At 39.2% G+C, this 22252-nt stretch overlaps 1 protein-coding gene across 1 annotated transcript in view; it reads left to right on the top strand.

Annotated features, from left to right (window-relative positions):
- Nucleotides 1-22252, top strand: part of Dennd6a (DENN domain containing 6A) — a 52687-nt gene that overhangs the window by 12629 nt on the left and 17806 nt on the right. The window contains exons 2-12 of the mRNA XM_021203327.1: nucleotides 205-243; nucleotides 344-386; nucleotides 8738-8850; nucleotides 9575-9655; nucleotides 12287-12392; nucleotides 13875-13954; nucleotides 15019-15081; nucleotides 15993-16048; nucleotides 17409-17531; nucleotides 17876-17971; nucleotides 20379-20473. Coding sequence (XP_021058986.1) covers nucleotides 205-243; nucleotides 344-386; nucleotides 8738-8850; nucleotides 9575-9655; nucleotides 12287-12392; nucleotides 13875-13954; nucleotides 15019-15081; nucleotides 15993-16048; nucleotides 17409-17531; nucleotides 17876-17971; nucleotides 20379-20473 — 895 coding nt within the window. The remainder of the gene's footprint in view (nucleotides 1-204; nucleotides 244-343; nucleotides 387-8737; nucleotides 8851-9574; nucleotides 9656-12286; nucleotides 12393-13874; nucleotides 13955-15018; nucleotides 15082-15992; nucleotides 16049-17408; nucleotides 17532-17875; nucleotides 17972-20378; nucleotides 20474-22252) is intronic.

A 22252-nucleotide genomic window follows, 5' to 3' on the forward strand; every position in this document is an offset into this window, starting at 1 on the left:
GAACTCACTTGGTAGATCAGGCTGGCCTCGAACTCAGAAATCCGCCTGCCTCTGCCTCCCGAGTGCTGGGATTAAAGGCCTGCGCCACCAGGCCCGGCTATAAATAAATCTTAAAAAAAAAAACAAAAAACTTTTTGGCCATAGCCAACTAGAATTTTAGGCATACCCGTTATAAGCTAACATAATTTAACTTCTTTCTTCCAGGTAATATATCCTCAGCATTCCAAACTTACTGATAAAGAAGTAAGTAAACGGGTCTCTCTGTGCAGTCTGCTGTCACCTTTGCTTGTTCCTGGTGGAGTGTGTGTGTGCCAGCACCGATGGCTCTGCTTCTCTCTTTCAGAAAACCAATATTTGCTACTTGTCTTTTCCAGACTCAAATTCAGGTAACTATTTATCATAAGATGTTGTTTCTCTTGAATCTTGTACTATCGTATGGTTTATAGTTTTCATACATGACAAGTTGCCAGCACGGCATGTTAAGATTGCATGCTCAGTTTTAGCTCAGCACTTCATTGATTCTGAGTTTTCTTAATGATGCCTAGTCCTGTCATTACTGATTGCACTTTGTTTAGCTCTTAAGGTTACTGTTACAGTGTGATAAGGTAAAACATAAAAAGAACAGTACATTCTCAAAATAAACACAAGATAGTTTATTTGGTAACATAGTGTATAGTTTATTTTCAGTTCAAAACTTAAGAATTTGCCTGGAACTATGCAAAAGCAGTAAAAAAAATTTTTTTTACATGATGTGTGTATATGAATGTGGGTTTGTGCACATGAGTGTAGTGCGCTCAGAAGCCAGAAGAGGTTATCAGATCCCCCTGGAGTTGAAGTCAAAGGCAGTTAAGAGCCACTATGGTTCTCTACAAGCTCTAACCACTGAGCAATCTCTCTAGCTCCAAGTTTTCTAAAAACTCACAAACCAGCAAGAATATAGTGGTGAAATACTTCCATCAATTATTTCCAGTTGTTTATACGAGTTACTGCATCAGGTAAAGCTCTTGAAATAGTGCTTCCTTTATAGATCCCTGTACTCATTTGGCTTTTATTAAGCTTGCTTTTTCTGGTTCCTATGAGCTGTGCTTGTGTGGTCTTAGCCATTGATACCTCTCAGGCTACCTCTGTATTTTACTTTTAAGACAGCTTTATAAACTTACAGTGACCAGAACACTCAGCTTCTCAGGCCACACACAGAACCCTTAAAGCAGAGTTACTGCAGTTTTCTTTCCTTTTGTGCGTATTTCTAATGTCCTGACAATTTAGGTCAGTTAATCTGATTTGAGAGATTTGACAAGTTATTATTAATTTTCTTTCTGCATAAATACTTGCAGTTTTTTTCCCCTTCCTATATATGTGTAGCTGAGCCTTGGTGAAAGATATGAAAGAAAATTAGTTTCTTACTAATTAGATATCATTCTCAATCAAGTCCAGTAGGCCTTTTGTTCTGATCTGAACTGATTAGAACCTTTAATGGTTTGATCCATAATGATAACTGGCAGTCATAGAACCCTCCCACTCCCCCAGTGTGTGTGTGTGTATGTGTGTGTATGGTTGCACATGCCATGTCTGGCATGGTCAGCATAGCACTTCATAGAATTGATTCTTCTTGCCATGTGAGTGGCTTTCACAGGTCAATTTCCTGGCTTGTGCAACAAGTGCCTTTACTGTTGGAACCATTTTGCTGGCCCAAGATTCTAACCTCTTGCTAGATAAACAAACTTTTATAAATAACTTCTATAGTTTTCCATATATGTTTACCTTCCCACAGTTTACTAAGTCTAAAAGGCTAAGCTTTTTAATGTGTTTGGACATGTTTCTGCAATTTAACCTTTTAAAATTGTGTACAAGTTTCCAGACAGATCTAGCTCCCTTTGGGTGTTAACATTTTCCGTAAAATTTTCAGAAACATATAAAATAAGTCTTTTCTATTGCCCCCTACCCTCCACTCCCACCATCAGTTTTTTTGAGACAGAGTTTCTCTGTAACTACTGTGACTGTCCTCAGTTTACTTTGTAGACTAGACTAGCTTCAAACTCAAAAAAAATCCACCTGCCTTGCCTCCAATGTGCTAGGATTAAAGGTGAATCATCATGCCTGGCTAAGTGTTTTTTTTTTTCTGAGACAGGGTTTCTCTGTATAGCCCTGGCTATCCTGGAACTCACTTTGTAGACCAGGCTGGCCTCAAACTCAGAAATCAGCCTGCCTCTGCCTCCCGAGTGCTGGGAGGCTAAGTGTTTTTTATTTTGATATTTTATTGTTATTGTTCAATTTAATACACAGACCCTAGCTACTGAACCCCAGACACTAGGGGAAAAACTTCCCTTCTCTTCCAAACAAGGCTAAAAAGTTAATTTCATGGTATTTTGACAGCCTTTAAAAATTGTAATTAATGAATTAATTTGTAGAACTGGGAACTAAGACTTTGACCTTGAGCAGTGCAGGAAAGAACTCTATCACTGAGCTACCTGAGAGCCGTTCTGTTTGTTTTGTTGGTTGGTTTGGGTTTGGGTTTTGGGGGTTTTGGGGGTTTGCTTGTTTATTTATTTAGAGATAGGGTTTTAATTACATATCCCTGGCTATCTTGGAACTCACTATGTAGACCAGGCTGGCCTTGAACTCCCAGAGATCCTTTTGCCTCTGCCTCCCAAGTGCTGGGATTAATGACTTACACCTGGCACTTGATAGCCTTTTTAATAAATTATTTAATAGTATCTGTGTAGGTCATTTTGTTTTTATAAGTTTAAACTCAAAAGTAAATCAGTAACAGTGAATTAGTTAAACTGGTTTAGATCTTGGTGGGTCACAAGCGCAAGAGAACCCAAGAGCTCTCTGGATCTGTGAATGAAAGACACACACAACCAGCTAATTTTGATATGCTTTGACTAGCTCAAAGGCTGGGCCTTTCTAATCCTCTGCTGTTAGCACACATTCTCCCTCCAACTTTCCTGACTCAGCGTTTCATCTCTGCTACCCGAGACCCAATCGGGGAAGTGGTCACTAGGGCCATTTTCCTGAATCCTTACTTGGCTGGTTGCTTTCTTTCCTGCAGCTCTGACATCGGATCCTTCTCCCTCCAAGTCCTGGGGATTCTCTGTCTCTCCCCTCTCCCCCAGCCCCTAGTCTTACTGCCCAGCCATTGGCTGTATGGCAGTTCTTTATTATCAGCCAAACCCAGCTTGGGACAAAGACCCTCAGGTCTGGAAGCACAGCTTTTTGGGAGCTGAAATAAGACAAAGCATTAGAACCAATTCCCAACATAAATCTAAATAAATAAAAATTCTAATATCTTAGGCATATGAATAACCTACAGATTTTTTTAAAAGTGTCTTTTTAATAAACTGCCTATCAAATGAATTATAACTCATTTTACCCAAAACCTGGTTGTGACATATTAGTGAAATTGGCAAAAGATCTTGAAAAGCAGACCTTGATGGTCTAACAGATGAACATGATCTGGAGAGCATTTCAGAGCCCAGAGCTCTGGTGGCTGTCCAAACCACTGTTTTCTCTCTTTATCCTCCAAATGGAAGTTATAATTACTCTGCCAACTTTGATTTAAAATTTCCAAAATAGCTTTTGTTGCTGTGGAAGGAAATCTTGGCACAGCAGAGCAGACTTTAGGAAAGAGTCATAAATTAGGGCTTCCTTCCCATGTTACATTCCCCCACCCCACCCCCCACATACAAAGTAGATGGCATTTTAGACTGTATGAAATTATACAGAAGAAAATGTTTTTTACAATTCACAGTGAAATAGTTTGCTGGTCCTACAACCCTCTGCTTGTACACACCTTAGATCTTCATGAACTTAGAAGAAAACTTGTTTCTGTTCCATGCATTTTTTTTTCTGAATATGAATTTAGAGTATGGTTGTTATCAGCCACACACACCAGAGTTTCCCCTCATTATTTACGATTATCACCCAACTGAATGTAGGTGTTCCTTCAGCCTCAATTATGTTGGATACTCAAGGACAGTAGTCTTCGTATTTTAAATATGTCAAGGGAGAAGACATAGGCTCAGTAGAGAGAATTTTAAGTAGCAATAATTCAAGGAAGAATAGACCTTGTGGGTAGACTTGGCTTGCAGACAATATTTGTGTCAAATAGCAAGGACATTGTAATATACTGCATACTCCTTAAATTATCTGTGCTAAAGTGTGTGTTTTTGTTTTTTAAATGTCTGTATAGACCAATACTTTTGTAAAGTCGATGCTAAAGAAATATTAGAAAAATGAAATTTGAAAAATATTCGTAAAAAAAAAAACTATAAATTTGTCACACTAATATCAGGTTGCTAGAAAAGCTTTTCAGCGTATTCAACATATTTACTTGGTTATACGCCAGTAGCTAGTTTATGAACTGGTGTTAGTGCAAAAGTTACAGTCATACATGCCTACACTTCCTCTCCACTGCTACATTTCTGTACTTCTCACTTGCACACTTCTACACTTGTACATTTCCATATTTCTGAACTTGTGCACGTGTGCCCGTCCATACGTTTGTGCTTGTACGTGTCTGTACTTCTGCACCTGAGAAGATCTGACCTAAAGTACTGTCTCTGGGCAATTCCATCTTAGCCACAGTAGTCACAGCAAGGGGGATGAGTGCAGAGATTGGAAGGATGCAGAGTAGAGCCTTTGTCCTTGGCGTTTTGGTTGCTGTTGTTGTGATGGTCATCAGACTCGCTTGGAGACTTGGTGATATTCTTTCCATCTTCCTAGTTCTGGGGTTACAGGCATGTACCAGTATGCTTTGCAAGGGGCTAGTCTTGAAGTTTTATCATAGTCACATGTATTCTGAGCCACACCATACCCATGTTTGTGATAATGTAGAAATAATCTTTTTGTTGTTGTTGTTGTTTTTGTTGTTGTTGTTGTTGTTGTTTTTGAGACAGCGATTTTTCTGTATAGCCCAGGCTGTCCTGGAACTTACTCTGTAGACCAGGCTGGCCTCGAACTCAGAAATCCACCTGCCTCTGCCTCCCAAGTGCTGGGATTAAAGGTGTGTGCCACCACTGCCCGGCTAGAAATAGTCTTTTAAAGTTGTCTGTGTCATCAAGAAAAATACTTAATCTTTTTTCTTTACTCTTTGAGTGACTGTTTTGGTATAAGAAGATTCTCTTTAACTTTGTTATCTCAGTTCAGGTAAAAGAAGCTTTAAAATTATTCTATACTAATCTTAAAATGGAAGATCTATTTGCTGTCTTCCTGATATTCTTGTAGGAATGACTGAATGCACTGGTACTTTTTGAATGGACAGTTTGGCCAGAGACCAGTTTACTGGACAACTCTGATCTGAAGAACTTGGCTTTTAAGAGAGGCTTTTGTTAAACGAAGAAAAGCATTTCCAATATCTGTTCTGATTATTAGTGAAATGATATTAGGAAAAAGACCCACAATAGCTGGGGCTGGGCGGATGGGTCAGCAGTCAGGAGGACTTGCTGTTTTGTAAAAGCCTCAGGTTCCCTTTCCAGCACTCACATGGTGGTGGCTCACAGCTGTTTGTAAGTTGAGTTTAAGAGGACTCTGATGCCATATTCTAGCTTTTGTAGTACACACACATACATGCAGGCTAACACTCATGCAATCAAAATAAAATAAACCTTAACAACAGCAGCTTGGGGGAGAGGAGATGACTCCTGTCTGTAAAGGGCTTGTCATGTTCACAGGTATATGTGTGTGCATGCAAACTACACTTCACATAACATGCTCCTTACTCATAAACTACAGTTCAGCCTGATGGAATAGCTCATTTCATGACTACAGAGAGAGCAGAGAACCTCAGTGCAAAGATGTTTTCAGGGACGCGCCCCAGTGACTTTCTTCTTCAAGTTAGGCTCTATCTTCCACAGTTTTCAGAACCTCCAAAAATAGTGCCATCAGCTGGGGACATAGCTTTCTAATAAGTGGTCCCTTTGTGGGAACACTTTATATTCAAACTGTAGCATTTTCTAAAGAAAAAATCTGAGTCATTGATATATGTTTAACTAAAACAATACTAGACCACATCACAGAACATTTTTCTCTGCTTAAATAGGTAAGCAAAACTAGATCCGGGTGTGTGGTATATACTTATAATCCTAAAGCTCAGGAGACTGAGGCAGGAGGATTTTGAGTTTGATACCAGCCTTGATTGCATGGTGAGTTCCAGTCTAGACTTTGTCTCAAAACACAAAGAAACTCAGGTTCTTTCATTTCTTCTCTTTTAAAGCAAAGAAATATTAGTGTCTATCATTGCCATTAGGTATACTTACATAATTTGGCTTTAAAAAGGTTGAACAGATTGTGAAGTTTCTGTTACCTGTTGTGAATGTCATATGAGAAGGAAATAAAAGTAATTACATGTATAATAATAAAAATTTTGATCACTATTATATTAATTGTAACCTATTACCTGGGGGAAAAAATCTAAGTGATGTTACTGCAAGTATTTAAAATTCGGCAACATAATTAATAAAAATTATTACTTTGTGTATACATGTACACATACATACATGTTGGTGCACATGTGCCAGTGTGCCGCCATGCATGTGTGGCGGCCAGAGGACACGTGTCAGGTGTCAGTTCTCTATTTCATCTACGAGTTCTGGGAGTTGAACTCAGCTCCTCAGATTTGAGCAGAAAACGCTTTCACCCAGACTAGCTGTCTTACCAGCTCGCATGTTTTCGTAAGCTAATTTTTAGAGTATTAATAATTTTTTAAAGTAATTATTGCCTGACAAATTTAATTAAAATTTGCATTTCAAGAGACTTGCTGAAATGATTAAAGTTGAAAATTAATTGTTAATTCAGATGATTAAGATGATACGTTGATTATAGACTCTTACTGAATCTTATATGGTATGTGTTATTAAAGGGCCTTCTCATTGTGATATGAAAAATACACTCAGGACCAATTAGTGGAACATTGCTAGCACCTCAAAGCCCCCCAAGCCTATCCCCTCCCTCCTCCAAGTGCAACCACTGATTGTTAAAGTAAGGGCTTTTATATTTTTCATTATTATTATTATTATTATTATTTCTAATCACTAGTTCATGTATCCTAAAACATTACAGCCTTGTCTACTTTTAAAAGTTTCTGCATTTGGAAACGGGTGTGTAGTTTAGTGGGTAGTGCTTACCTAGCACACGGGAATATCTATCTTCAGTGCCCTTCACTATGTAACATGATGGCATGACTGTGATCTCAACACCGGGGAGGGAGGGAGAGACAGGAGGGTCAGAAGTTCAAGTCTACTGAGCAAGTTTGAGGCCAGCCTGAGCTACATGAGACCCTATGTAAATGTAGCTTTTATTCTCCCATTGTAATGGTTGTCTGGGAAGCTTACTGTCTCAGTCTGCTAAACTAGGCCTAGTCCTGCAAGTTTCTAGCCTCCGTACAATCTAATCTAGACCTAGAACATTTTCAGGCTCTGAGACTTACTGCTGAATAAGCTCACCCTTTCTTGTACTTTCTGAACTCTTGCTGGCTAGTCAACTCAGCTGTTCTGGCTCAAACTGGTCTCCAAGCTGACCGATTCAAATCTGTCTTTTCTCAACCTCTGACTGAATTGCTCTGCTTGGCCTCATGCTAACTCTGGCAATCTGTTCTAATCTTCTGGCTCCTTCTCATTCTCTGGCTCATTCTGTCCTCACCTGTGTCTAGCTTGTTCTTACTTCACCCTGACTCTGTAAAATTATCCTGGTAAAGCTGCCTCCTCTCTCTCTGCACTGCCCCTCAAGTAGCTTCCCTCTCCTCTCTTCTCATGAGAGTTCAACATATCCTATTCTGTCAAATATTTCTCTGATTCATCACTTTGTCTGCTACTCCATTAAACATCACTTTCAAGCATGGATGCTTCCTTCTACAAACTAACTTTACCTTCATTGGTTGGGATTAAAGATGTGTGCTAAGGCTGAGCCACCACAACTAGAAACAGATTTTTCCAGTAAACAACACAGTCTCAAGGTTCACAATGTGGTCAGATACCCTGCAAAAATCAAAAAGATTTTTACAAAATTTATGTAGATGAGTATGGTGGCACATGCCTTTAATCTCAGCACTTGAGAGGCAGAGGCAGAGGGAATCACTGAGTTCAAAACTAGCCTGGTCCACATAGAGAATTCAGGATATCCAGGGCCACATAGTGAGGCGTTGTCTCAAAAACAAAACAGAGAGAGTTTATAAAGCTGTAGATTAAAACAAGAAGTAGTTGTAGGGGTGTGTGTGTGTTTGTGTGTATGAGATAGAGAGAGAGAGAGAGAGAGAGAGAGAGAGAGAGAGAGAGAGAGAGAGAGAGAGAGATCATTTGTTTATATATGTAAGACAACATCATATGCAGACAAATTAAAAGAAAAAAGGATGGCATTGGAAAGAGAAATAGGGAACTGTGAAGAGACTTGGGAATCAAGATGGAGTTTGCCTCTAACTAGCAAGGTGGCCTGCAGCAAGGCCAGAATTTCTCTATTTTATTCTTTTCAAGACAGGGTCTCACTTTGTAGCTCTGGCTATTCTAGAACTCATTATGTAGACCAGGCTGGCTTCAGACTCCAGAGATCTACTTGCCTCTGCCTCCCAAGCACTGAGATTAAAGATGTGCACCACTATGTCCTAGAATTTTTAGGCTTTTTATTTCTTCTCTAAAACATGAAGAAATGGGTAAAAATTATAAGGTTTTTTTCACTGTGATATTGATGAAGCTGGATAAATGTCACATGAAGCCATCCTAACTTCTTTTTCTTTATTTTTTGTTAGGTTGTCTTGGAGATACCCAGTTTTGTTTTAGATTCCGCCAGTCTTCTGGGAGAAGGGTGTCACTACACTGTCTTCTTGATGAATTTGACAAAGATTTACCAGTTTACTTAAAGGTGGGAAAGCATCCATGTGAGAGGAAGTCCTGGCACTTGTTCCTTTAGAGCTAGCGTGCTCAGTCACCTTTGGTAGCATGACAGTGTTGTCTGCCTTTGGGGTTACTTTATGGTCTAGCTAGGTTTCTCAAGTAAGTGATGAGCTTCAACATGTGAGTGGAAGTGACTCCAAAGTTACTGTTCTGGAAATGCTGCCATTATAAATTGTGAAAACTGACTAGCATGGCGAGGTGCTTTGCTTGGTGGTGATCTGTTGGGATGAGCAGGTGGGGAACCCTTATATAATAAATACCATCGTATTTAAGTAGTCTCCCCTGTGCCAGTATCTCAGATTTTATTATAACTTAGAGGTATTTACTGAAAATTTTAAGGAAACAATGTAGCCTCAGAGAAAATTCTGAATTTGATGGTTTTCTGATTTCAATTTGCATATCTAGGTGTGAATTAAGAACATAAGCTGATGAGTTCCTAGGGAAAAATCCCATCTTTAGTTCTTAGGTTGTAGTTACAATTTCCAGGCAAGTTGGCAGGTTATGTATTCTTCTGTTGCTGTTTGTTGGTTAGAAGATATCACTAACTTTTGTATATTGCTTACATATTGACTTGGGTTACTAAAGAGCCCAGTGTTACTGTTAAAGGATATCTCTGTACACATATGTACACACACATACATATGTATGTGCATACATACATACACACATACATTTTTTGTCTTCTTTCATAGAAAGATCCTGCATATTTTTATGGATACGTGTATTTTCGACAAGTTCGAGATAAAACTCTTAAAAGAGGCTACTTTCAGAAGGTAATTTTGATGTGTAGTATTAAAGTGCTTTATGTTATTATGACTAGGGAATCGAGAGCTGGACTTAATGGTGCCTACCTGTAATCTGAACATTTCAGAGGTGGAGATAGAAAAATCTGGAAGTTGAGGCCAACCTAGGCTACATAGGACCCTGTCTCAACTCCCCAACCCCAAAGTAGAGATAATGAAACTTAATTATGTCTGAGGGTTTTGTTTTGTGGTTTTTTTTGTTTTGTTTTGTTTTGTTTTTGTTTTTCAAGACAGGGTTTCTCTGTATAGCCCTGGCTGTCCTGGAACTTACTTTGTAGACCAGGCTGGCCTCCATCTCAGAAATCTGCCTGCCTCTGCCTCCCAAGTGCTGGGATTAAAGGCATGCGCCACCACACCTGGCATATGTCTGAGTTTTTATGTTTGCCTGAACTTTTTATTATAGGCACCTGCTCCATTTTTATTATTATTTATATATTTACTTATAGACAGGGTCTGACTGTGTATGTAATCCTGGTTGTTCTGGAACTTGCTGTTCAGACCTTACCGGCCTGTACTCAGAGAAATCCACCTGCCTCTGTCTCCTGTGTGTTGAGATTAAAGGTGTTCTGTAATTTAAATTATTTATTTATTTATTTATTTCATGTATGAGTGTTCGTGTGCATATATACCTGTATGTCAGGAGATAGCATCAAATTCCATTACAAATGGTTGTGAGCCACTATGTGGTTTGCTGGAAATTGAACTCAGGACCTCTTGAAGAGATGCTCTTAACTGCTGAGCCACTTTTCCAGCCACCATATTCCATAAATTTTAATTACTGAGTTTTTCATAAATTAAATGAAAAAAGGAAAATTCCTATTCTAATGTCAGATAAGGTAAGAAGTAGTTTGGAAGATGGAGAGATGGCTCAGTAGTTAAGAGCATTTGCTACTGGTAGAGAGGACGTAAGTTAAGTTCTGAGCACCCATATTGGACCAGCTTACAAGCACCTATACCAACTCCAGGGGATCTGCAGCCCTTTTCTTGTCTCTGTGGACACCTACACATATACACATAAATTAAAATAAAATCTTAATTAAAAAGAGCAGCACACAGAGAAACCCTGTCTCGAAAAAACAAAACAAAACAAAACAAAAAAAAAAAAGAACAGCTTTCAACAAAAAACCCTACATTTAAAAATTAGTGAAGCTGGGCGTGGTGGCGCATGCCTGTAATCCCAGCACTTGGGAGGCAGAGGCAGGCGAATTTCTGAGTTCGAGGCCAGCCTGGTCTACAGAGTGAGTTCCAGGACAGCCAGGGCTACATAGAGAAACCCTGTGTGTGTGTTGGGGGGGGGGGGGGATTAGTGTAATTTGACTCTAAAGTGATCATACTGAAAGTTACAATTTTTAAGTTTGTAGCTAGGCTAGAACAGCTGGACTGTAGAATATAAGAGACATAGGATTTGGACCAAGCATCACAGTTTGTTTTTCCTTAGTAGAAAGACTTCATATGGTGGGACAGTGATGGCACACACCTTTAATCCCAGCACTCAGGAGGCAGAGGCAGGTAGATTTCTGATTTTGAAGCCAGCCTAGTCTACAGAGCTAGTTCCAGGAGAGTCAGGGCTGTACAGAGAAGCACTTTCACAAAACCAAAATAATAATAATAATAATAATAATAATAATAATAATAATAATAATAATGAAAGACAGACAGACTTCATGTGGCTAATTTTGATATATGTTGTTTGCTTAGTTTGCTTCTATTGCTGATAAAATACACTGACCCAAACAACCTAGGAGAGAACGCAGCTTATATTAGCTGTAGTCCCAGGTTATAAGTCCACCATTGTAGAGAGGTCACAGTGGGAGTAGCATGAAACACTGATGACTTGTATCCACAGCGTGCTCAGCCTGTTCTGTTCACTTTCAGACAGTTCACGATCCCCTGCCTAGGGAATGGTTTCACCCTCAGTGGGTGGGATTTCCTACCTCAATTAACATAGTCAAGAAAATCTCCCGCAGACCTAGGTCAACCTTATATAGAATATCATTCACTAATATTCTTTTCCTAGGTGGTTATAGATTATCTCAAATTGACAGTTAAAACTTACAGTTATACTTGGCTTTTAAAATTGTCCATTATATTAGTCTGTTTTGGGGGAAATTGTTTTACCTGAAGAGCAGGAATATCTCTGAATGTGCCTTTAGTTCTTAAAGCAGTAGTTTTCAACATTCCTAATGCTCTGACTCTTTAATACAGTTCCTTGTGTTATGGTGACCTCAATATAAATTATTTCTGTTGCTACTCATAACTGTAATTTTGCTACTGTTATGAATCATAATATAAAGATCAGATATACAGGATATTTAACATACTACCCCTGTGAAGATCATGACCCACAGGTTGAGAAACTCTGTCTTAGATTTTAATGAGATTAAAGTTTTTCATTTCTTAGTTATGACATTGTATTTTCTTTTAAACATCTGCTGTAAAAAAAAAAACTTTATCAATTTCAAAATCCATATCCTTTTTTGCTGAATTTTAGCTCATTAATAATTGTTCATGTAAAATAAATGTCAAATCTAAATTATAATCACTAGGCATTAAAAAAAAATAACCAAACCAAAAGAACCTTTGTCCCCTTTCTTTCCTCAGTCATTGGTTTTGATCAGCAAACTACCTTATATTCATTTTTTTCACACCGTACTCAAACAGATAGCACCAGAGTATTTTGAAAAAAATGAACCTTACTTGGAAGCAGGTAAGTTAAATATTATATGAGTTATGTACTGTGTGTGTGACTCGTGTGTGTGTGTGTGTGTGTGTATGTCCATGCATGTTCACATGTTTTCAGAGTACTCATGCAGATGTGTGCGCGAGCCAGAGGTGACTGGTGGTGTTCCTCAGCAGCCAGTCACCTTGATTTTTGGAGTAGGGTCTCTTACTAAGACCAGAGGCATTTAAATTAGGTTAAACTGACGTGCCAGTGGGCCCCAGTAAGCCTCCTGTCTTTTCCCCCCGTGCTTGAATTAGAACTATGCATTGTTATCATGTCTGACATTTTTTTGAGTTCTGGGGATCAAACTCAGTTCCTCATGCTTGTGCAGTAAGCAGCTTACTGATTCTCCCTAGCCCAAAGGAATGTTCTCTTTTCTTTTATATTTATTTTTGGTTTTCACCGATTTATTTATTTGCTTGTTTATTGTATGTGTGTGTGTGTGTGTGTGTGTGTGTGTGTGTGCATGTGTGAGTGAAGTGTCAGATCCCCCTTGGAGCTGGAGTTCCAAATTGCCGTGAGCTGTCTGACATGGGTTCTGGGAACCAAACTTTGATCTTTTGATAGAGCTATTACCACTTTTAACATTTGAGTCCTATCTTCTCCACCAGCACCCCATTCTTTTTTTTTGGTTTTTCGAGACAGGGTTTCTCTGTATAGCTCTGGCTGTCCTGGAACTCACTTTGTAGACCAGGCTGGCCTCGAACTCAGAAGTCCTCCTGCCTCTGCCTCCCGAGTGCTGGGATTAAAGGCATGCGCCACCACACCTGGCCAGCACCCCATTCTTAAAGAAAGAGTTTTAATAAAACTAAGGTGATACTCTGAAAACCCAGAAGATTTAAGACTGAAATTCTAAATGATTTGAGACAGCTACAGAACATTCAGTCTGGCATCTTTACTTACAAATACCAAAGTGCTATCTGGTCCTGTCAACTGTAATAATATAGAAAATGGTGTCTGTTAGAGTTAGTAATAAGATTTTGTACTGATAGTTCTTGGAGTACCATTGAACAGAAATCCAAAAACAGAAACAGTAGTTAAAAAATAAATAGGAAGTCTGCCCTTGAAGCTACTTGTCATTCAACAGGTTTTCTTCTTAATTAAAAATGTTTTTATTGGTGGTGAGTGCCTGAGTGGAGGCCTGAGAGGGCATCAGATTCTTGGAGCTGGAGTTGTAGGTGATTGTGAGCTTCCTGACATCAGTGATAAAACCCAGACTCAGATCTTTTGCAGGAGCAGGAAGTATTCAGGACAGCTGAGCCACCTCTCCAGCTCTCATTCAACAGTTAGCCAATATATACTCTAGAACATACTTCTGAAAGAATTATAAATATTTCATCAAATTTACTTTGATCTGCTGTTATTATTAACATATTTCTCCCATGTTACAAAAAGAGCTCTAACTAGCAGTGTCCATTTTAAATATTTTATTTTTCCACTGACATTAGTATTTTGTTACATTTTCAGCTTGTAATGATGTTGACCGATGGCCTGCCCCAGTGCCAGGGAAAACACTGCATCTGCCTATCATGGGAATAGTAATGAAGGTAACAACTTACTATCATCTCATCTGTCTGCTCTGAAGAATTCTACAGAAAGCTCGCTCACGCATAGGTTTTGTTTTAAACAACCTGATGACATTCAGTGATGTAATGCCTTCACTGTTGTCATTGCTGGGAGACATTACAGATACACCACAGTTGATCCTGCCTCGCAGAGTTCTTCATACATCTCCAGGCCCCTCCAGTCAGGCAGTGTACCTAGTGGATTAGTGCAGCAATGGTATTTATCCCTGTGGAGTATGCACAGATAAAAATGCTTCCCTCTAGAATCCTACAATATGGGTGGTAAGAAGGGAAAGAACACTTGTAGTCTTGTCTGTGAATTGCTGAAAATTAAGATAAACTAGAAAAGTCATTGTTTTTTTTCAGCTCCAAATAGTCTTTTAACATTTAGGGTCAGACCAAGCATGTTTTTCTTGGAATATTTTTTGTTATGGTGAGGATTTTTTAATTTTTCCTTTCATTGTTTTTCTGTGTATTGGAGATTGAACCCAGCGCTAGGCTGAGTTATGTTCCTCCCATTGCTTTGTTTTTAAGGAATTTGAATTTTACTGACAGATTTTTGTCTGAGTGCACTCAAGTTCTTTGCTATTCATGCTTTTGTGACCTTGGACTTATCCTTCCTTAGACTTGCTTGTTTTGTATGAGTATTTGCCCCCCAACCCCTTCAGCAAACATACCAGTAATTCTGATAGCACTGGGTTGAGGGTTCCCATTGTTTCCTGTGGGGTTTATTCAGAAGTTTGACAGGCTTGAGAGGGTGTGTTTGGGTGTGTGTATTTGTGAAGCAGAGACTGGAGAGGTGAGCAGGAAGCCGTGTGATAGGCTGTTGTCCTGACTGTGTTTCCAGCATTTGCTTCTGTGTTTAGTGATCTCCATGTGTAGACATAGGAACTTGAGTTTCCCTACTCCTGCTGTAACTAAGAATGAACACCCTTAGTTCTAAAGCCCCACAGGAACCCTTGGTCTTTAGAGCGCTTTCCAAGTGCTGAGTGTGCTAGGCAGAGCACTTGCATGCAGATAAATAACGGCTCCTCTCTGCCTTTAAGGTCCGGATTCCCACGTGTCATGACAAGCCTGGGACCACGCAGATGGTGCAGTTAACTCAGCAGGTAGCGTGATGCTAAAGTGACATTTCCTGTTAGAAATGGTGTTACTACCTCAGTAGATACTGGAGAACCCAGTGTTCATGTTGTAATTGTAAGGGCTAAATGACAGTAAATACTTTAAAGAAGGTTTAATTCTGGCAAAAGCTGTTCTCTTACAAGAGTAGGCAACAGAATTCTAATTTTAGATGGGTAAGTCAAAAGGATCCTGGAGCTTTTCTTTTTCTGGAAGCAGTTTCTGTTCCTGCTGGTTTGACTCTTTCATTTGAAATACTTGAGCTGCTTTGTTACTATCCCCACTGTGCTTTGAGTAAAGCTACCCGACAGCAGGAGATCTGACTGCTGGTTACACATCTCCTAGTGTTGATGTACAGCTGTGACCTAGGCTCACATCTGGCCTTCGGCTGATTCCTACCCACAGTGTTTGTGCTTTTCTCTGCTGTTGTTGGAGACTTGTAAGATCCATTCTCTCTGGCTTCTCCTGGAAGAGCAACTTATCAAAATGAACTGAGTGATAGGGCTCTTTGGTTGTGAGCTAGCTGTGTTGTCATTTTCATTTATTTACTATGCGTTTTGAAATAGGGTCTCACTGTGTAGCCCTGTCTGGCCAGAAACTTGCTAGTGAGGCTGAGCTTGAACTCACATCAATTCTCTTGCCTCTGCTTTTGAGTGCTGTTTTACAGTATAGTTATGTACCATCGTGTGACACATTTGGGTTATGATAGCCAGATGTGGTGGTACACACCTTTAGTTCCAACACTACTCTCTTGTGAGTTCTCCATTATCCTGGACTATGTGGTGATTTCCAGGACAGCCAAGGCTATACTGTTAGATCCTGTCTCAAACAAAAAAATCAATTTCTATAAATTTTAGTAACATCTCCCGTACTTTTTTTCTACCTTTTCTTAATCCTTTAGGCAGATACACACACATCTGTTATTTTGCCTACTGTTCATGAGGTGGATCTTTTCAGGTAAAGAATTAAAAAGATGTTAAATACTTTGTCTTTATAATTTGTGATAATTGTTATTAATTTATGGAAAATGTGAGTTAAGCTGGAAGAATATATTCATTATGCACCCCAAAGATTCTTGAAAAGTTAAAAAACAAATATTCATTGGTTTTAATGGTAAAATCCAGTGGTTCATTCCAGCTGCAAGAAAACTAAAATGTGCATTAGGTGCTACATGGTTAAAATAGACAGTTTTTGTTTCATTTGGTATGAGAATTGTATTGTGGTGAAGCTAGAAAAAGTAGAGTTTTGTTTTGGGTTTTTTTTTTTTTTTTTTTTTTTTTTTTGGTTTTTTGAGACAGGATTTCTCTGTGTAGCCCTGGCTGTCCTGGAACTCACTTTGTAGACCAGGCTGGCCTCAAACTCAGAAATCCGCCTGCCTCTGCCTCCCGAGTGCTGGGATTAAAGGTGTGCGCCACCACGCCCAGCGTTTTTTTTTTTTTTCTTAAGTTGAATTTTAAATTTGGGGTGAAATATCACGAGATTTATTCCTTTTGTTAAAAATTACTTCAGTAAGGGAAAATAAAAGAACAACAAATACTATTATGTTTTAAAATAAAATTGTATACTCTAGGATTTGGCAAAAGAGGAAAGGTGCAAAGGTGCAAAAGGAGAAGCTAGCACTGCTCACGCATTTTACACAGAACTACTGACCACTGCCAGGTCACAGACCTGAGCGTGTCCATGACGTGTAGCCAGCGTGAACATGCACTGTTTGCAGTTAGCAGGGAAGTCGATGCGTGGTTTCTCTGTGTAGTCCTGGCTGGCCTAGAATGCTAGAACTCCCAGAGACCCTGCCTTAGAGTGCTGGGATTAAAGGCTGTGCCACCACTGCCCAGGTGTTTTGTTTTGTTTGTTTGTTTGTCTTTTTGTTTTTATTAATTAAAATAACTAGCTTTTTTTTAATCTCATAAATTTGCTTTATGTTTTTGCACTTACATATGTTTTTGGTTTGGGGGAGTGTTTTGTTTTTTTTTTTTTTTAACTAGTGAGATTAGTTTTGTTCTTCAGAAATACTTTTTTCTCTAATCTGCCAGGGAAAATTGCTACCAAGCCAGGAAGAAAAGTAAATGAATAAAGGTTACTCAGGGTTCAGACCTAGACACACTGGTGGAACTGTGGCCTCAGAGCCTCCCTCACACCTGGCTCTGATTGTGTGCGCATCTGTCTGCATTACCGCGTTCTCAGTTCATTTTTCAGATCAAACTGTCAGTAGCAGGAAGAATTTGTATCAATGTGAAGTTCTTGGAATGATTATTTAGGAATTTGAAAGGCAACATTGGATAAATAATAAAGTGTTTGTACTGTGTAAATTTTCTAGGTGTTTCTGCCCAGTGTTTCTTCACAGTCAGATGCTTTGGGAGTTGGTGCTCTTGGGAGAGCCCCTTGTGGTCATGGCGCCATCGCCGTCAGAGTCTTCAGAAACTGTACTGGCCCTTGTTAAGTGAGTGCATTTGGCTCTTGATTCTGATTCTTTCAGTATTTCCAATCTGTGATGTTCCCCCACTCACTGCATAATCCATGCAACAACTTTCTCAGAATATGTGAGAAGATTGAGTCAGGTTCAGTTAGAGCTGAAACCATGTTTTTTGGTGCTTTGAATAACACACACACACACACACACACACACACACACTCAGTTACATGGAGTTACACCTCGATAAATTTCAATTAATATTAGAGACCAGTGCTTACATAATACTGAAATAATTTGTCTTTCGGGGATATATATGGATGTCTCATGGTTGTGGAGTGGAACCTTAATTTCTGTTTTTTCCTGTTCCACAGCTGTATTTCTCCATTAAAGTACTTTAGTGATTTTCGGCCTTATTTCACGATTCATGATAGTGAATTCAAAGAATATACTACCCGTACTCAAGCTCCGTGAGTAAATACAGTTACTTTTGTTGACTAAGTATTATCTTTATTACCAAGATTTTGTAGAACGGTGTAATACATTTTATTGTTGTACTGGCTAGTTTTGTGTCAACTTGACACAGCTGGAGTTATCACAGAGAAAGGAGCTTCAGTTGGGGAAATGCCTCCATGAGATTCAGCTGTAAGGCATTTTCTCAATTAGTGATCGAGGGGGGAGGTCCCCTTGTGGGTGGTGCCATCTCTGGGTTGGTAGTCTTGGGTTCTATAAGAAAGCAGGCTGAGCAAGCCAGGGGAAGCAAGCCAGTAAAGAACACCCCTCCATGGCCTCTGCGTCAGCTCCTGCTTCCTGACCTGCTTGAGTTCCAGTCCTGACTTCCTTGGTGATGAACAGCAGTATGGAAGTGTAAGCTGAATAAACCCTTTCTTCCTCAACTTGCTTCTTGGTCATGATGTTTGTGCAGGAATAGAAACCCAGACTAAGACAATTGTATAATAAAATTTTAATTTAAAATTTTGACTTACTGAGGTTTGGAGAGCTGTTGGAAATAATTTAAGATTTGAAGAAAATAATCATATTCTTTCCATTTAGCTCCTGTTTTACAATTGTTTACCTTTCTTAGCTCAAGTTTTAGAAGAACAAACATTTCCATTTTCTCTGGTTTTTGCTAATATCATAGTATCTGCTGTAGGCTAACTTTGTCTATTTTTTAAATAGAACTTCTCTTTTTAAAATTTATTTTGTTTTATGTGTAAGAGTGTTTTGTTTGCATGTATGTCTATGCACCACATGCATGCATGTGCACACGGAAGCCAGAGGGTGTCAGGCCCCCTGGAACTGGAGTTACAAGTAGATGAGATGCCGTTTGTGTACTAGGAAATGAACCTGAATGCTCTGGAAGAGCAGCCCGTGCTCTTACCCTCTAAGCATCAGCCCCCCTGCCCAGGAAGACTGTGGAAGAGTTCAGAGTCACCCTGGACTAACTACAGAATCATAACTTAAAAACTCCTATAGTAATGACTGAACTATATCTTTGTACCTTAGATCTTTTCAACACCCAGATCTCTATGCAGTGCTTTTGTTGGTGTTCGTATATCCATTACTCCTGTATATCCATTCTTCTTTTTGAGATGGAGCTCAATCCCTAGCACTGTTGGCCTAGAACTTACCTTATAGATCAGGTTGTTCTTGAACTCGATAGTGTAGTTCAGGATGGTCTTGAACTACTGATACTCCTGCCTTTGCTGCCCAGGAGCTGGGATTATACCATGTGCCACCATGCCCAGTTCACAGCTGTGCTTCTAATGCATCTGGAACTAAGCGTGTACTGACCGATTTCCTTTTAGTTCCCTCTTTTTTTGTTTTAACCTCCTGTCTGTTGCTTTCTTCATAAATGCTATTAGTTTTGACTTAAGTTATCAAAACATAGTATTATGTCTTCTTACCATGGCCTGCAACAAATCTTAACTAAAGTCTGTCAGTTCATCAACCGAAAATATCTTTCAGCCTGTTTATTATGTTCTTTCCATAATTCCTTCTTCAGACTCCAGTTTTTCTTTGTCTTCAGTTGCTTTCCCTCCATACAGAGCATTCTCTGAATGTCCCCACAGTGATCTGTAGCATTTATGTGGCATACCCCCACTTGATTCTCTATAACTTCTCTTTGTTTACAAGATAATGTATTAATTTCTAAGTGTACACACTTGGTGCTCTTCTTTCTCTTTCTCCTTCCATTCTGCTCAAGAATGCTGACGTGCCTATAACTGTGTGTGTTAGGTGGAGACTGACCTGGCCTCACTGTTTGACATGAATATTCCGCATTGCCCTACCTTCCTTGGAAAACTGCTCATCTTTCATGTCTCTTCTCTTTCACGTCTTTGATGACTCTGTCTTTTAAAACCCTGGCAGAGCATATCTTCTTCTCGGGATTGCTGAGCATTTTATTTCCATTTCAGTGTCTTCTAATTGTTGCCATCTTAACTGAGTATGTATGCCATGATACCTTTATGCTGTTTAAGAATCATGTCTTTGGGGGACTGGAGAGATGACTCAACAGTTAAAAGCACTGCTGCTCTTGCAGAGGACACAGGTCTGATTCCCGGCGCCCACATGATGTTCACAACTATCCTTAACTCCAGTTCCAGGGGATCTGATGCCCTCTTCTGATCTTCTAGAATACCAAGCACACAAATGATGTATCAGACATACAAACAGGCAAAATACACATAAAATAAAATGAACAAATTTAATAACAAGACATATGTTTTTTTATCTTCATATGTCTAGTACTGTATATGTTGGCTGTCATTTATGTAATAAATCAAGTAAAGGGAGCAATACTCATTATATTGTTCACTCAGAAACTGTCACTTATTCTTCTGTGATTTAATATTTATTTGTCTCATTTTTATACAGGCCCTCAGTCATCTTAGGAGTAACCAACCCCTTTTTTGCTAAAACACTACAGCACTGGCCACACATTATTCGAATAGGAGATCTTAAACCTGCAGGTAATGTGTCTCCTTGGTGTTCAGAGTATGTGACAAGACTGGGTAATTCTCCTTGTGTTTGTCTCTTATGGTTGACATTGTTGGTAACATTCTTGGAGACAGCCTGGATAAGGGCCTTTGGAAAAGAGTATAGGTTCTCACTAAAATGGGCATATGTCCTACCCCAAAAGGAAGCCCAAGAAAGCTGGGCATGGGGGCACATGCCTTTAATCCCAGCACTTGGGAAGCAGAGGCAGACAGATCTCTGATTTCAAGGCCAGCCTGGTCTACAGAGTGAGTTCTAGGATAGCCAGGGCTACACAGAGAAACCCTGTCTGAAAAAAACAACAAAAAATAACAGCAGCGGCGCTGGTGAGATGGCTCAGCAGGTAAGAGCACCCTACTGCTCTTTCGAAGGTCCTGAGTTCAAATCCCAGCAACCACATGGTGGCTCACAACCATCTGTAACGAGATCTGGCGCCCTTTTTTGGAGTGTCTGAAGACAGCTACAGTGTACTTACATATAATAAATAAGTAAATCTTTCAAAAAAAAAAAAGAAAGAAAGAAAGAAAGAAAGAAAGAAAGAAAGAAAGAAAGAAAGAAATTGTCCTTGTGATTCATCTTAAAAAAAAAAAAAAAAAACAGCAACAAAAAAAAGAAAGCCCAAGAAAACTTAGCTTCTTTTATTTTACAAACTACATGAAATTTGGGATTCTAATTTGCTTGTGAAAAATCTTATAGAAAACTAAAATGATAGCCAGATATCATAGTACTCATGTATAATCCTAGCACTCAGGAGACTAAGGCAGGAGGACTGTGAGTTCAAGGCCAGCCTGCAGCCTGCACTACATAGTTCCAGGCCAACATGAACTTCATACTAAAGACCCTACCTCAAAATAAGGAAGGAAAAAAAAAGCTAGAATTATTCCAGATTTGGCATAAAATTCTCAGGTCTTAAGACAAGTGTTGTGTAACCTTGTGCCATTGTATTGGTTGAGGAAGTCTTTATAGATTGTACTTTGAGAAAAAGACGTATAGTGTTTGGCTTCTTAAAGGAATCTAACAGGTGTTTATTACAAGAACAAATGAATTCTGAGATTGGATGTTTACTTTAGATGCCAATTTAATGATTCCCCTAACATTAATCATCAGTTTTCTGAGAGAAACTAATGATAGTTCAGGGAACAGCTTACTCTACTCACAAAAGACATGGGAGGTTTTGTAGCTTAGTGTTTGGGTTTTGTTTTTGTTTGTTTGTTTGTGGGGTTTTTTTTTTTTTTTTAGATTTATTTATTTATTATATGTAGCTGTCTTCAGACACACCAGAAGAGGGAGTCAGATCTTGTTAAGGATGGTTGTGAGCCACCATGTGGTTGCTGGGATTTGAACTCTGCACCTTTGGAAGAGCAGTTGGGTGCTCTTACCTGCTGAGCCATCTCACCAGCCCTGTTTGTGGTTTTTACTTATCTAGGTTACTGCGATTTAATGTAATACAATACACTGCTATTTACTTTTCTTTCCTATGAAAAAGGCTCCCTTAGGGATATAGGTAGAAATCATTGATGACATAGTATGATCAGAAAAAGGGAGCTGGGCATGGTGGCACATGTTTTTAATCCCAGGATCCCAGCACTTTGGAGGCAGTGACAAGCAGATATCTATGAATTTGAAGCTCACCTTGATATTCTTAGCAACTTTGAGAACTTGTCTCTAAATAAATAAATAAAAAAGAAACAAACAAATGAAAGAAGGGAGAAAGCAAGGAGGGAAGGCGCTGGAAAGATGGGTCAGTGCTTGAA

This window comes from Mus pahari, chromosome 8 (assembly GCF_900095145.1).
Source record: "Mus pahari chromosome 8, PAHARI_EIJ_v1.1, whole genome shotgun sequence".
Taxonomy (NCBI): Eukaryota; Metazoa; Chordata; class Mammalia; order Rodentia; family Muridae; genus Mus; species Mus pahari.